A 17,338-nucleotide genomic window follows, 5' to 3' on the forward strand; every position below is an offset into this window, starting at 1 on the left:
CAACTTTCTACAACATTGTTCTTTGTATACCTTTATTTACCCACCCCTTTGTATTTAAATTTTGCTGACAGGGGTGATGATGGTGATAATGGTGATACTCGTAGTGACGATGCTTTCAACTCCACACTCAGTAACAGAGGGAAGAGCGAGAAGAGGAGGAAGAGGCGTGGGTTGAGGAAGGATGCTAGGGAGAGGGAGGAAAGGGAAGGGATGGTGGGAATGGAGGAAGGGAAAGAGAGGTGGAGAGAAGGAGGAAGTGAGAGATTGAGGAAGGGATGGAGGAGATTAGCAAGGGATGGAGGGAAGAAAGAGAGAGAGAAGGTGGAGGAAGTATAAGAAAAACGGATGAGGAAGAGATGTATAGAAGGATAAAAAGAGAGAATAAAAGGTAGAGGGATGGATTAAGAAAGGATGGATGGAACAAACTATAAGGATGCATGGAAGAAAAGATAGATGAATGAAAAAGAGACAGTAAAGGATAGAAGGGATTAAGAAAGGATGGATGGAATAAACTATAAGGATGCATGGATAGATGGATGAAAAGGAGACAGTAAAGAATAAAAGGGATTAAGAGAAGGTGGATGGAATAAACTATAAGGATACTTAGATGGATGATAGAAATGGAAGATGGATGGATGAAAGGATATATAGATTCATGGATACACAGAAGAAAGAAATGGTGGATGTATGAATGGAAGAAAGGAAAGAGGGATGCATGGGTGGATGGATGGATGGGTGGATGGATGGAAGGAAGGCAGTGCACCACGTGGGCTTGCGGACGTGGCCATCACCTCCACATACCTCGCAATCACCCTCACTTAGTCCCTTCACCCACCTGCTCCACCACCACCACTACCGCCACCACTGCCACATACATAACCAGTTGTGTAATACTTCAAGGTGGTCAAGGTGGCGTGTACCTACTTCCATCCTAGAGCTGCAGTGCACATGTCCTTAGCTACAACACGGCCCTGCCCACTTTTCTGAAACGTTTCTCTTTCTCACCATTGTTTTCAAAGGTCACAGATGATTAATTAGTCAAGATCCTCAAGTGTGTTTCATTAATTACTATGGTAGAAATCTTGTTAATGAGTCACTAGAGCCATAAAAATAAAATAAAAAACTCGTGTCAACTGGACTAAAGCCTTTTGAGTGTACTTGGAGCTGTTGTGAGGAAGTGTTTCAAAATAGGATCTTTGTGTGTGTGTGTGTGTGTGTGTGTGTGTGTACCTTTACTTATAGTTACCTACAACCACATGATCCTGCCCAGATTTTTTTAAACCCTTCGCTCTCTCACCATTATTTTCAAAGATCACAAATAATTAGTCAGTGTTCTTAAGTGTGTTTCATCCGTTAACATGTTACAAATCTTAGTAATCAGTCATAAGAGCCGTAAAAACACCCTGAAAAAGATTCGTGTCAATTCAGCAAGACTAGATTTGAATGAAGCGGAGGTGCGGCGCGGAAGTGTTTCAAAATACTGTCTTTGTGTAGATAGCTTTTCTTACCCTGTCTTTATTTACCCTGCTTGTCGCTATCACCTCTTCTTCTAGTCTGCTTTTCTCGTTATTTACTTTTTCTCTTTTATATTTTTGTATCGGTGATTGGTTGACAAAAACAGAAATGACGCGCACAAAGAAAATGGGGTGAGAGAGAGAGAGAGAGAGAGAGAGAGAGAGAGAGAGAGAGAGAGAGTTAATTTACCGTATCTGTGTGTGTATGCGTGTGGATACGGTACTTGTATTAACGTAAATGACCGTAGTATTTATTTAGTTACAGGGTCTGAGATAGAGTCGTGTGGTTCTGCTTGTGCTTCTCCGTTTATCGAGTCTTTCCTCTATTTCACGCTTACTTCATTGCCATCACCTGTTCTGAGCCATCTGTGTCAATATGCTCACCAGCGCACACCTGTATGTTTGCGCTCCGTAAGAGAAACCATGACAAGACGTTATAATTATAGTGAGATGAGAGAGACAGTTGTGGTGGAGGTATTACTCATAAATCGCCTTTCGTATTGAGTCATGTTTTAGTGTTTTGTGAAGTGTTGTCATTTAAAGTGATTGTGTCGTGTTTCTTTTTTTTTAATGTGTTTTTTTTTAAGGTTTGATTGTTTATTTAGTTTTATTCATTTCATTTATTTTGTTATTTTTCTGACATTCACTTCTCAGGTTATGACTTAAAAAAAATGTGTATTGTTGGTATTATCAGTAAACGTTCTTCTTACGCCTGTTCTTGTTGTACTATTGATATTTCTTGCTTGTTTCGTTATTTACGTCTCATTTTATTGAATTATCTATTATTGTAAATGTTCTGATGACTAGTATGAAGACGATAATTTGCCTTGTATTATCTATCTTTTTTTTTTCTCTCTCTCTGACTATCTGTTTATCTGTCCATCCCTTTATCCATCTCTATCCATCTCTTTCAACGTACTTACCTGCCTCTGACTGTCCATCTGTCTATCCATGCCTTTATCCATCTCTTTCCATCTCTCAACCTACTTGTCTACGTATGTATCTATCTAACTTACCCTACCTACCTCTATCTATCTACCTATCTATCTTTGTATATCTACCTATCTACTTGTGCTAACGTGCCTACCTGTGTTGCAGAATGATGGTGGCGGAACATGCAGTGAGATGGGACAGCCGCTTCACCTTCACTTGTAAGATGACGGCCAACGCGTCCACGGGGGAGCTGGACTCGTGCATGTGTCGCGTCTCCGTCAGGCAGGTGAGTCACGGCGCTCTGACAGGTCATTAAGGGGCTAGAAGGTGGTTTTGCAGGTCATTAACCCCTTCAATACTGGGACACATTTATACTTTGAGATTTGTGTACGATTAGACCATTTTATTGACATTAGGGAGAGTGTATGGAGGTCAGAAGATTAATGGCCACAGTCTTCACTATTTTAATACCCACATGAGTTTCTGAAGCTGTATAAAATCACCAAATAGTCACCAGAATGAATATGAAAACGGGTCATGGTACCAAAGGGGTTAATATTTGTAAAGGTCGTTAATGGGTTTGTAAGCGTTGTAATGGGTTTTTAAGGGTCATTAATGGATTTTAAAGGTTAGTAAGGATTTTTTTCAGGTTATGAATTTTTTTTTTTTTTTTTTTTTTTTTTTGTGGGGTTATTCGTTTTCTACAGGTCATAAAGTTGTATTTTTTTCCTCCTTTTTCTATTTTCTTCCTTTCCCGTTTTTTCTTCTTCCCATTCTCTTTTCCCGTATAATTTCATCCTCTTCCCTCTTTTTTTTCACCTCCAGACCTCTCTTCTTCCCACATCCTCGTGTTTTAAATCTCCTCCTCCTCCTCCTCCTCCTCCTCCTCCTCCTATAATATACAAAGAAAATAAACATGAAGTGCCAAAAGAGAGCAGGAAATGGCACGAGAGAGAGAGAGAGAGAGAGAGAGAGAGAGAGAGAGAGAGAGAGAGAGAGAGAGAGGCGGGGAGAAGAATACAGGAAAATTTTCTCACGGGTGTCTCCTTCCTCCTCCTAGCTAGAACAAGTGGAGTTGAAGAAGAGGAGGAGGAGGAGGAGGAGGAGGAGGAGGAGGAGGAGGAGGAGATAATATTCATGTCTCCATTTCTTCTTCCACTTGTTGCTATTGCTATGATTATTATTGTTACTACTACTACTACTACTACTACTACTACTACTACTACTACTACTACTACTACTACTACTACTACTACTACTACTACTTTTACTACTACTACTATTTTTACTACTACTACTACTACTACTACTACAACTGTTGTGTTTGTGCCAGTTTTGTTATCTCAGACTAGCGTTGGACACCACAACTACTACTACTACTACTACTACTACTACTACTACTACTACTACTACTACTACTACTACTACTACTACTACTACCCTTCTCTCTCTCTCTCTCTCTCTCTCTCTCTCTCTCTCTCTCTCTCTCTCTCTCTCTCTCTCTCTCTCTCTCTCTCTCTCTCTCTCTCTCTCTGTTTTATGGCAGTGGAGCTATTTTTGTAGAGTTCTTAATCACTCTCTTCTCATTCTCTTTCTTTATTGCCTCTCCCTTCATTCTTTCTTCTCACAGTCCTTCTCTCCTTCTCTTCTTTCTCTTCCTTTAATGCTTCTCTGTGATCATGTTCCTTTTATTTTATCTTTATAGTGTCTCTTTTTACAGTTATCTCTCTCTCTCTCTCTCTCTCTCTCTCTCTCTCTCTCTCTCTCTCTCTCAGTCAGTTAAGTCATTAGGACATGTGTATTTTTGTGTAACTGTACCCTGTTAGTGATCACATGTCAGACATTCTCTCTCTCTCTCTCTCTCTCTCTCTCTCTCTCTCTCTCTCTCTCTCTCTCTCTCTCTCTCTCCAAAATAAGCACACACAAACATACCTAATTAAAGATTAAAAAATAAAGATAAATAAATAAAAAAAAACTATAAATAATTCATTATCTAAATCATACCTCCTCCTGTGCCTTCTTCAGGAGATGCGAGGAGGCAAAGCATTCCAGAAACTCGGGTATGCAGACGTTAATCTGGCAGAGTTTGCCGGCTCGGGCGGGTCCCAGCGGTATCTCCTAGAGGCTTACGACTCAAAGACACGTCTGCACAACTCTATGCTGAAGGTGACGGTTGAGATGACGCTGCTATCCGGGGACCCCTGCTTCAAAGCGTGAGTATCTGGGAAGTGGAGTGAGAGGAGGACATGAATGAAAGGTAGGAGGTAGAGATATAGCAAGTGGAGGGAACATAGAAGGTGAAGAATTATGAGATAAAATTCCAAACACTTTTTCATTTTTTCTAAACCATTTGATAACACTACACTACAATAACTGCTTTAACAACTTTGACAGTGGATATAGCAAGCAGAGAGGACATAGGAGAAGAAAAAGGGTGAAGAATTATATGACAGAACTACAAATACATTTATATTCTTTCTAAACCATTAGATAACATTACACTAGATGTTCTGAGGAGTTGGACAGTGGGGAGGAGGTAGAGATGTAGCAGTGATGTAGAAGGAGGTGAAGAATTATATAACAGAGAACTACAAACACCTCTCCATTCCTCCTAAACCATTTGATTATACTACACTAGCAGGACAAGGGAAGAAAGTGGAAATGGAGCAGGCAGAGAGGTGGAAGGAAGGAGGAGGAGGAGGAAGAGAGGAGGAGGAGTAGGTGGTGGTGAAGGATTATATTACAGAGAATAACAAACAGCTATAGACCTCTACATTCTTTCTAAACCTCTTGATTACCTTACGCTCCACTAACTGCTGGTGGAGAGGATGGATAGCATAGTGAGGAGTGGAGGAAGATGAGCAGAGAGGAGCAGCAATAGATGAGGGTGTTGAGGTAGGGTTCAGATGGCTGGTTCTTGAAACGGTAAAATAGAAGTGAGAATCTTAAGGTTAGCATAAGGAGAACATGATAAAGAGCTACTAGTAGGATTCGTATATGATTTAAATACATAGTTGGGATGAAAATGTATGAAGTGGAATAGGGTGACAGAGAGGATAAGGAATGGGGGAGAATATTGAGGTGTTTTGATGAGGTTTGAACATGATGAGGTGATTCTAGTAGGACTTATAGGGATTTAGATACATGATCAAGATGAAAATGAAGTAGAATAGGGTGTGTTGAGGTGAATTAGGTGACAGGGAGAACAAGGAATGTGGGAGTATTGATGTGTTTTGATGAGGTTTGAACAGGAAGAAGAGGAGGAGGAGGTGGTGTTAAGTAAGAGGCAGTACAGTTATCAGTGTTGGATATAATAGTGAAGCAGAGTTACAAATGATCACTGCTTTAGAGGCGAAGAAAAGTGTGTGTAATAGTCAAGAGGAATCAAACATACTACATACATGAATTTTTTGAAATGTAAATGTTTGTAGTAGATATTGTGAAAGAAGGATTTGATAAGGAGGTTTATATGAGGGGAATTATAGATTTCAAGAATTTTTTGTGGTTAATATAAAGTGTTTTCAAGGCTTAGATAAGAAGTTTTAGTGGTTTGAGCAGGAAAGGGACTAATGAGAGAGAGAGAGAGAGAGAGAGAGAGAGAGAGAGAGAGAGAGAGAGAGAGAGAGAGACTGACTTAAAGTAATTGCCATGACAATGCTCCTTATGCAACACCTACTGTGTGGCTCAAGTACTCCATTTTACACTTAATGTTTTTTCAAGGTGCATAAAATTTGGGCTGAAAAGAAGCAAGGTTAAGCTCTCCTGTTTAGAAGTGAGTGACATCATGCCAGCCTTTTGTGCCGGGTGAAGAGGTGTCAGATTATACTGTGATGAAAGAGAGAGAGAGAGAGAGAGAGAGAGAGAGAGAGAGAGAGAGAGAGAGAGAGAGAGAGAGAGAAGCAACACATAAAACTTCATCACTCACACACTGTAGAATCCAAGATAAGAAAAATAAACAGACACAGTATTTAGTAGATAGAGAGGAAAGCAACAGACACATACTAACACCTATAGAACACTGGATTAGTAAGAAGAAACACACAGAGAAGAGACAAGAGACCATAATAGATACAAGACAAGAACTAATTGACAGAAAGACAGACAAAGAAGTACTACAACTAGAACTACAATAGACAGAAAAACAGAGAGCAATAGACAAGTAAGAAGTGGCAATAACTAATTGAAAGAGATGAAAAAAGAACCAGTTGAAAGAAAGAAAAGGAATAGGGAATATTAAGACACAATACACAAATATAGATCAAATAAGTGAGAAATAACTAGAATTAAAAGGCAGAGATATAAAGACAAACTATTTATAAGAGAAGATTATATGGGATGAAGACAGTAACAGACAAAAAGCCTTATGTAAAAAAAATAACAGAAACTAGAGAGCATTTAGTATGAGGTAATTGACAGAGAGACAGGCAGAAACCATTAAGTAAGAGGTAACAGGACCCACCAGACAGAAGGAGACAGATGGTGCAGGTGGTAATACTCGAAGTCAGGGTTACAGTAAGCCACCCTCACATTCCACCAGACCACTACTTGTCAGATAACATGTTGATAGAGGGATATGACTCTCTTCCTCCCTCCCTATTGGTGGTGGTGGTGGAGTTATCAGGGGGAAATGTAACTAACCCCTTTGTGTTTGTAATAGTATTGATAAAATGAGGGATTAGTGTACTCATTTTGATTTTGACACAAGGACTTAAGAGAAGAGAAAGGGTCCATATTACAAAGAGCATGAATTGTGGGAGTCACAATAACGAAAGAATGGATGAGAAGAAAATAGTTAAGAGTTTATGAGTGGATTCACAGCCATATAACAGCTGATTTGAAGATTAAGACAGGATAAAGACAGACTTGACTGATGGACTTTAGAAATTCTGACTGGATGAGCAGAAAAGTAATAGATTGATGGAAAGATAAATTATGACAGGAAGAACAGAAATAGGAGGAGGTGACTAATAGACTGATGGATTACTATGACTGGAAGAGAAGCAGGTCTGGTAGTGTAATTATTGTAGCTTTCCTATAGCTTTGTGTTTACACTCTCTTATCTGTAGGGAGTCATTCTGATTTCCCTTCTGTTGGCCTTCTGTCTGTATCTTTTATATATGTAATGTGATATCTTTTTCTTTGTTTTTTTGTACTCTAGCTTGTTTTATTGCTTTATTTTTTATTTTAGTTATTTTATTTTTTCTCCTTCAAATTCTATATCTTTCTTATTATTCTACAATACAACATTCTTTATTAATAGTACACACCATGTTCTCTGTGCCTCTGATTTTTAAAGAGTAGCTAAACTTGAGTTGCCTTCTTTCCCTATGTTTGTACAAGATATGTATATATGTATATATGTATATATGTATGCATGTATGTATGTATGTATGTATGTATGTATGCATGCATGTATGTGTATGATATTACTTTGTGGATAATGAATGCATTTTCTTCTCTGTATTATCTTGTACAGACACAGCTTTTTCCTAGTTTCTCAAGGGCTTGCAGTATATATTTATAGAGAAATGTTGTAAATACAGCTTATTTTCATATGCATAGAAGCTTACCAATTTATTTTACCTCTAGCTTCTATAACATATCATGATTTGTCTTGTCCTTCTATTAGTATGACATTCCATTAATATGTTGGCCCTATTAGTTCCTTGAGGACCTCATAGCTTTACTGATAAGTGTTCATGTGCTTCTGCTGTCATCTTATTGGTCTTCCTCCTTTTCCTTTTCCTTCCTGTTCTCCTTCTCTTTCCCCTCTGCCTTCTCCTCCTCCTAACTTTGATTTTGTCCATACAGTTATAGACCATGAAAGTCTCACTTTTCCTGCTTGTACAACATCTATAAATAAAACACATGAATGCTCTTATCTTTTGGCTTTCAGCCTGAGGACATGCAAATAGTATATCAATGCTTGATTGAAGTTTTTTTCATCCTTGTTTAGTCTTATGATGTGCGTAGTTGTAGTGGGCTTTGTAGCTTACTTGTATATTTTGTACGTGTTCACATACTTGTTTCAATCAATACTTAAGCATGTAACATTCACACAACTTATTGTTATCTTTTTATGGACTATAGTAAACCAGATATTCCTTCTTTTTAATTTTGCTTATAGACCAAAATATATTTGATTGTAAAAAATATAAAAGGCTTAAGCTTTCTATTTAACTAGACACAATTTTGTACAAGCACTAAAGAAATAACACTTCTTTGTTGCTGCCAAAGTAGAAATCTTATGCCTGACTTGTCTACCCTGCATGCATGTGTCCATCCCTTAGGTCATCATGGTTCTTACATGAACAGTTAGAAAACCACTCAACACTTGCTTTTCACCCTTAGGCCAACGCCAGTCATATACAAAAAAATGAGACGCAATAGCACAACACTCTTCATCACACTCACCCTCAACCTCGACACACCCCCGGAGGTGACACGCCGTAACACTTACAGGCAGCCTTTGAGAGGCACTCGCTACCAGCCATCCGTGGAGGCTTCAGGGGAGGAGGAGCCCGCCGGAAGACCCACCTCAGGCTCCCTCGCCTCACTCACATCATCTGGCTATGATTCCCTCAAGAAAAAGGTTCATGGTAAGTTCTTTAGTGTCAATTTTGCAATGACCACCTTTTCTCTACTTTCCATAGTAACTATTTAAGAAATAAAATCAATGGTAGACTCATCAGTGTTGTTTTTTGTAATGCTTATAATCTCTTCTATATTTGTACAGTGAATTACTCTATCAATAATTTTCCCTCTGGTTTTTAATAATTTTCAGCATTTTCTCTTCAGCATTTGTAATATGGCATTTATCAGTGCATTTTAGTGTATATAGTTATTCTGACATTATTATTATTATTTTAGTAGGATTGAGACTATGTCTTCATGTCCCTTCACCAAAGTCTTTCTGTTATTGTCACAGAAGACTGAAAGATGTACATTTTGCAGAAGTGTTTGGGGAAGGGGAGGAAGGCGAGGCTGGATTAGCGGGGGAGGTTCCAGGACATTCCAGAAACTCCTCCAACACCTCACATGGCTCCCATGCCTCTGGTTATGCCTCCATCAACTCCCAGTCCGAGGTGTCTGGCCACATGAGGTGAGGTGCAGTGGTGGCTTCATGCATGACCTTTGCTAATCCCTGTCTTGCATGGAAGGGTCAGGACCTCATCTTGCATCAAACTTGGTTTTAGTGCTGTTTTGCATGATAATTTTATGGTTTATATATATATATATATATATATATATATATATATATATATATATATATATATATATATATATATATATATATATATATATATATATATATATATATATATATATATATATATATATATATATATATATATATATATATATATATATATATATATATATATATATATATATATATATATATATATATATATATATATATATATATATATATATATATATATATATATATATATATATATATATATATATATATATATATATATATATATATATATATATATATATATATATATATATATATATATATATATATATATATATATATATATATATATATATATATATATATATATATATATATATATATATATATATATATATATATATATATATATATATATATATATATATATATATATATATATATATATATATATATATATATATATATATATATATATATATATATATATATATATATATATATATATATATATATATATATATATATATATATATATATATATATATATATATATATATATATATATATATATATATATATATATATATATATATATATATATATATATATATATATATATATATATATATATATATATATATATATATATATATATATATATATATATATATATATATATATATATATATATATATATATATATATATATATATATATATATATATATATATATATATATATATATATATATATATATATATATATATATATATATATATATATATATATATATATATATATATATATATATATATATATATATATATATATATATATATATATATATATATATATATATATATATATATATATATATATATATATATATATATATATATATATATATATATATATATATATATATATATATATATATATATATATATATATATATATATATATATATATATATATATATATATATATATATATATATATATATATATATATATATATATATATATATATATATATATATATATATATATATATATATATATATATATATATATATATATATATATATATATATATATATATATACATACATATATATATATATATATATATATACATATATATACACATATATATACATATACACACACATATATATATATATATATATATATATATATATATATATATATATATATATATATATATATATATATATATATATATATATATATATATATATATATATATATATATATATATATATATATATATATATATATATATATATATATATATATATATATATATATATATATATATATATATATATATATATATATATATATATATATATATATATATATATATATATATATATATATATATATATATATATATATATATATATATATATATATATATATATATATATATATATATATATATATATATATATATATATATATATATATATATATATATATATATATATATATATATATATATATATATATATATATATATATGCATTCATCTTGAACACATGGAGTGTTCAGTTCCACAGCTTGCATTAACATTGTGGCTCTTTTTTGTATTTTGCATGATAATTTATTTTATCTACAATTTCTTTTTCTTTTCTTTTTTTTCTCATTTTTTTTAATATGTTGTATGGAGCAGACAGAGGGTGCCAACATTCACCTTGTGGACACCTGAGTGCATCCATCCTGCCTCGCAGTCGCCCACCTTCACTGTCTACACCAATAACTCTCCAGACTCACCCCACCTGCACCCTGGGTACACCCATCGACCAAAGGGTCTTGTGCCTCACCCTGCTAAACCCACAGCACGCTTTCACCTGCTTAACCCTGATTGCCCATCCTGTGTCAGCGCTCCATCACCCTGCCCCCCCAAAGGCAACCTGCTGCGTAAACCTGATCTCTATAGACTGCTGGGAGGCTCAACACGCTCCCTGGGGTCTTTGTCCTCCTCCAGCACCACGCGGGGGGGATCAATATCAAGTGGGGAGGATTCAAATAAGTCGTTCCCATTGACTGTAGAGGAGCTACAGTATGCCATCACTGCTGCCTTGAATGCCTGCAATGATACCTCTAACTTGCATGGCCCTGCCTCAGACTCTTTAAAGAATGCAAGGTTAGCAGCTCGCTTGCATAGTTTGGGTAAAGTTTGGTTTCTTGCTTTTTTTTTTTTTTTTTTTTTTTGTACCATTTTTGTTAACAATTTTTTTCTCTTTTCAATTAACTTTTGGGCAGCATCTTTACCTTCCTTGTTTTTCTTCATCACGATCAAGTATGTACTCCTTTACTATCTATTTCCTTTTTTTTTTTCCCTCCATTCCATAAGTGCTTTGTTCTCATTGCTGCTCCACTGTGACCTACACTTTAGTAACCAACCCTGTGTCAGGTAATGGAGGCTGAGATATGTTTTTTTCCATGATGAATCTGAAGTTATTACTAATAATCTAACCTAATCTACTCTGGCATCTTTTCTTTGGAACAACCTGAAAGGTACAACTGAAGTACTTGAATTTATTCCTGCCTAAACACTACTTGTGAACTTTCCATCTGTTTACTTTCTCAAGTATCACAGTGCACTGGCCATCCATTTTATAGGATGTTTTTTCTCTCTCAACCACTATATCTGCACCACCTTTGTGTATACCCTCCTTGTCACCTAATTTTGTATCTATCTCTCCATGTCACTAAACCATCTAAACATATTGTATTGAACTTGTCACAAATTTGCTGATTACCAATGTCCTTTTGACTTTCCTCTTTATCTTTTCTAACCAGTGAGTCAAGTGAAATCTCTCCCATAAAGTCTGAATTCTTCATCATTATGTACATTATACATTATATATGTAAGTGTTTCTAGTGGCATCATCTATTGTATCTTTTTAGAGTCAGATAAGATATGTTTTCCTTTTTTCTTTTACACAGCTGAATTTTTATTAGATAAATTTGACATACATGTATTTATGTCCCTCCCTCTGTACCTTGGTAGACAGTATTCACATGTATGTACGTATCCGTATCCTTCCCTTCAAACCTTGGAGCTTAAGATCATCACTACATCATTTGAGTATATGTACTAGAAACAAGGTCATTATTGTGACCTCTGTGAAGTAATCTATTGTAATGCATTTGATAATAACATTAAAATTATCTTGGCACAAAAACAAGCTTTTTCACATGAACACGGTCTTACACTTTTATTTGTACTGCTCATAATCCCCAAATGATTCTAAATCTTTTGTCATTCACCACCATTTTCAAAATCAGTGCACAGCCTTGCCACAGTCCATGAACATTTTGTGTTCATTGCTCACTGCCACACTCAACAGGAACAGCAGTGCAGGATCTGGTGGATTGAGTGAGGGAGGAGGATCTCTGGAACGTGCAGCAGCTGGGAGGAGCAAGGCAGCAAGCATCAGCACAACACAAGGAGAGGCCAATAAGGAGTCTCGTGTTGATGCCACCAGGATCGATGCGAATGACATCATTGATAAGCTTTTTGAGGACACCAATATTGAGTCTCTGAGACCTGATGACTCTGCTGAAAGTAAGGGATGCAGGAGAGAGGCAGAAAATTACCAAATTTATAATACTGACTTATTTTTCATTAATTATTGTGTGTAAAACCAGGCTGGATATAAAAAGAAGGGAAATCCTTAAGTTACAGCAATAGATATTGTATGATAACTTCTATAGATTAATTTTCTTGCCAATCATATATGTTCAAGAGATGTAGGAAGTCAGGAAATACCCTCTTAGTATATGATTGTAAGATAGATAAGATAAGACTGTGCCTTATCTTCTTGCTGCCCAATGTTAGATAGCCATGGAAACAGTGTACTTGAAGGGTTTTCTTTTTTGTCTCTGTAAGAACATTGACCACATTAAGTCATGACCTGACCTCTCTCCATCCACAGCATCAGGCCTGCAACTGTTCATCGGGCGGGACGGCACTGCAGCCTTGGGGGGCAGGACACTCAGCGTTGCGGGGGAGTTCAAGCCAGTCGTGTTTGAAAAGAGATAGCACCAGCAACAGCCTGAAGGAGGCCCACAGCCCAGCCAACCACCACCACCTTCCCCTGGCCCAGCCACTCCCCTCCCCCAGGGACACACTTCCAGGCTGCACCACAGATAGTCTCAGTACAGTGCAGGATGAGAAGACACTGTTACTCTGTGGACAAGTTGTGGTTGGTGACAAACCAAATTGATATGCATGTTTGGCTGCATTTCCCATATGTGGCATGGACCGCAAGGAGTGCCCTTGTAGAGGCATGGTAAAAATTTAGCTGTGTTCTGTGACTTGGCAGCAATTCAGGGGAAAGGAGTAGTGGTGAGTTGGTGGCACTTCACGACCAAGCCCTGTGATGTTTGTTGGTGTTATCTGTATGTGTGTGTGTGAGTGGTGGCAGGAGCAGCTTGTGATTTTTTGTAATTCTCTAATACAGTAATAATTGGTGTAACAGTTGTAAGAGATGTATTTAAGATGAATTTGAAAGGGAGAGAAGAGAAAGAGGATGATTCTCACATTATAGAGTTGAAAGCATCAGTGGTCAGTGTCGGTCATCCTTGCTCAGCTGTGTGTCTTTGGTGTTTTAGTCCGTCGATGGCCCTTAAGAGGACCCTTGATTGCCTTATTGATTCATAAGGAGAGAGGGGAAGAGGGAGGCTGAAATGGCTCAAGAATAAAGACCTTCAAATTTAGTGACTAATTGCAGAAAGAAAGAGAATAGGATAAAAAGCTTGTGTTGTGAAGGTTTTTATTTATGATTATAGCTGTGAACCTCATCAGATGTCAGAAATATATATAATTGACAAGGTATTGCATTAACTAAAGGTGACTCATCATCAGCTATTTGTAAAAAAAACACTCTAATAAATAATAATCATGTCTCATGCATTCAGCTGTAAATATCATACTACATATTTTTACATAGAATTTTGTCATATACCTAATTATGTATTTATTATGTGATATGATTGCAAGTTACACCAAAAAAGTGCTAAGGTGCAGCACAATGGGGGAGACTTTGACCCTTGCCAGGGTCTTTCAGAAATATATATTTATGTAAAAATTTTCTTCAAATTTTTAACAATTTAATGTCATGAAATACTGCTAATTCCAGTCAAGTACTAAAAGGAGGCAGACTATATATATATATATATATATATATATATATATATATATATATATATATATATATATATATATATATATATATATATATATATATATATATATATATATATATATATAATCTTTTATATGTATTTTATTCCATACTAAGAGTGGCCAATGATGAGCAGTATTTCAGAAGATGTTGCCAGATATTCTTTCAACATTGATATAGTTCATCAGCAGCGAGGAATCATGACTCTTTGCCACGTCAGCTGAGCATCAACAGCGTGCGCCTTTATCCCAGTACATTCTCAGATGTATCCTTGGCAGTGCACACACAGTCCAAGCATAGAAGCAGTGTCCTGAACTATCATAGCCAGTTACTATTACTTGTGTGTTTTTCCTCACTGTACCAAATAATCTTTGTGTAGTGTTCATGAAATGGAAACAGATTCTTATGAGAGAATGATTCCCACTTACTATTACTGTGATTTGCATGAAAGTTCATGATATCATATAATGTAACTACTGGCCAGAAATGAGTTCCACAAATTTGGTTCAGGGCTATTATAAATGTGTTTTATAGAATGTAGCCCCCAAGTCCTCAGCATTACAGGAAAGAACAGATTCTGAACTACATATCTCTTCTCAGAATTTTTTTCATAATCATAACTGTGACTCTTGTGGTCTGTATGAAGCTCATTAACTGTGGTGTGAATCAAGAAGCCTTCTGTGGTTTTCATTAGGAAGAAGTGATGCAGTTTTTTGCTCAGTTTTTGTAAAGCAGTGAAAACAGACTTGCCAGGCTGATTGGTGTCTATATCTCCTGCATGACTGTGCTCTGCCTGTACTTGGCTCGCTGGTGCAGTTTCAGGTGAAGTCATTGTGTCCGTGCATTGTCTTACAAGTACTAGTTGTGTCACCAGCCCTTTGAATGCCATGTGTTGTGTTTGACTAGAAAATAAGAATTTTGTTATGGCTACTAACATCTATAAAAGCAGCTGAGATTCTCTTGTTAGCACTATTGATTCAATAGATAAAACATTCATTGCCATAAAAAGGATTTTATCATATTTTTGTTAGCAGTAAATTTTACTGAAGGCAGCTTTGTGTGTTAGATAAGAATAGCACATGTCAGTAAAGAGGCACCACATTGCCACTATGCATACAGTGGTTTCAGATGTGATGATTGAAGTGCATGGACCAAAACCTGGATTGACACATGACAAAGGCCAAAACAGAATGTCATACAGGTTTTGTATTTCAATTGAAGAAGGTTACAAGAGTTCGTAGTTTTGTGTAAAGATAGACATTTCGATTGCATAGGTGATTCAAAATACCCCAACACTGCCCATTTCACTCCCTCCTTGACTTCCTGTTCCCCTTTCCAGTTGCCTGCTTCTGAGTATTTTTTCTATCTCATCTCAGTGTAGCTTACAGAAAAACTGAAAAATGTAGATAGAACCTGTGAACTACAGCGATTCAAGTCCAGCTAACCTAGCAAGTCTGTGTTGTTAAATGAACTGTTTCAATTGTTGATCTTAGCTAATTCTTGAAAACAATAATTGTTGAACTCTAGCAAACTCAGTGAACCTTAATTGTTAAAATCTTGGTGACTTGTGAACACTCAATTTTTAACCTAGTCAGACAGTCCTCACGGTGCTCAGTGGCTAGCCGTCAGTCAGTGCATCAGCTGTGTCCGTGTGCCAGGCCAGGCTGCGGCCCCCAGACAGCCAATGCGTCAAGTGGGACTGTCAGTCTTCCCGCATTGTGTATGTTTGTCTGGAAATCATCATTACATGCAGTGTCATTTTGTCATGAGTGGCAAGATGCATTTGCTCTACATACTCAGTTCACAACAGTTGCTATCACCATGGAGTCTTTTATTTATTCAGTGATTGTTTGTATTAGAAAAGGAGACCGACCTAACCTGGATCCAGCAAAACAGAGGATCTGGTGTGGTAAATCATCCTGTTGTTGTCAGTTACTGCAAGTTGCTCTAGATAATCTCTCAGTGTGTCATCAGCTTCCAGTCTTGTGAACATCTGTGGAATAGTACAAATGATGGTCTTTATATCACTGTAACAAGTATTTGGATAGTGTTGCTTTTTTTTTATTTTTTTATTTCCCCTTGTTATGAAGTGAACAGAAATCTTCATACACTTGCTTAGAAAGAAATTGCTCCTTTTGAAGCTGAGCAGGAATATCTTGTCAAGACTTGTTACTCTGTAAATTGTTACATTGACCACATTTTGTCATCCATTGCAGCAGGTGTGGGTGGGTGGTGAGGTGGGTGTGTCCTTCCTCCCTCCCTCCTACAACCTGTGTCTCAGGGGCTGGGCATCACCACCTCCATTGCCAACACTACCACCTCCACCACCACCACCACCAGCACACATTCCACATCTCACCTACCAGTGTTACCATTCAGAACTCTGTGTGTAGTTATGTTTATAATTATTTTTTTTGTAAATACATAGTACATTAATAATTAAATATAACCAAAAATGAA

The 17,338-nt window shown here is 35.7% G+C and overlaps 1 protein-coding gene across 5 annotated transcripts in view; it reads left to right on the plus strand.

Moving 5' to 3' along the window:
- LOC123508445 (protein FAM102B-like) overlaps positions 1–17,338 on the plus strand; it is a 75,736-nt gene extending 58,398 nt beyond the window's left edge. For 2 of the 5 annotated variants that reach the window (XM_045262187.1, XM_045262188.1), the window contains exons 3-9: positions 2,613–2,733; positions 4,473–4,660; positions 8,799–9,046; positions 9,402–9,549; positions 11,356–11,829; positions 13,040–13,257; positions 13,628–17,338. In XM_045262187.1, the coding sequence (XP_045118122.1) occupies positions 2,613–2,733; positions 4,473–4,660; positions 8,799–9,046; positions 9,402–9,549; positions 11,356–11,829; positions 13,040–13,257; positions 13,628–13,734 (1,504 nt within the window). In that variant the 3' untranslated portion in view covers positions 13,735–17,338. The remainder of the gene's footprint in view (positions 1–2,612; positions 2,734–4,472; positions 4,661–8,798; positions 9,047–9,401; positions 9,550–11,355; positions 11,830–13,039; positions 13,258–13,627) is intronic. The other 3 variants (XM_045262190.1, XM_045262189.1, XM_045262191.1) reach the window with 3 other exon arrangements.

The sequence above is a fragment of the Portunus trituberculatus genome, chromosome 24, assembly GCF_017591435.1.
Source record: "Portunus trituberculatus isolate SZX2019 chromosome 24, ASM1759143v1, whole genome shotgun sequence".
Lineage (NCBI taxonomy): Eukaryota > Metazoa > Arthropoda > Malacostraca > Decapoda > Portunidae > Portunus > Portunus trituberculatus.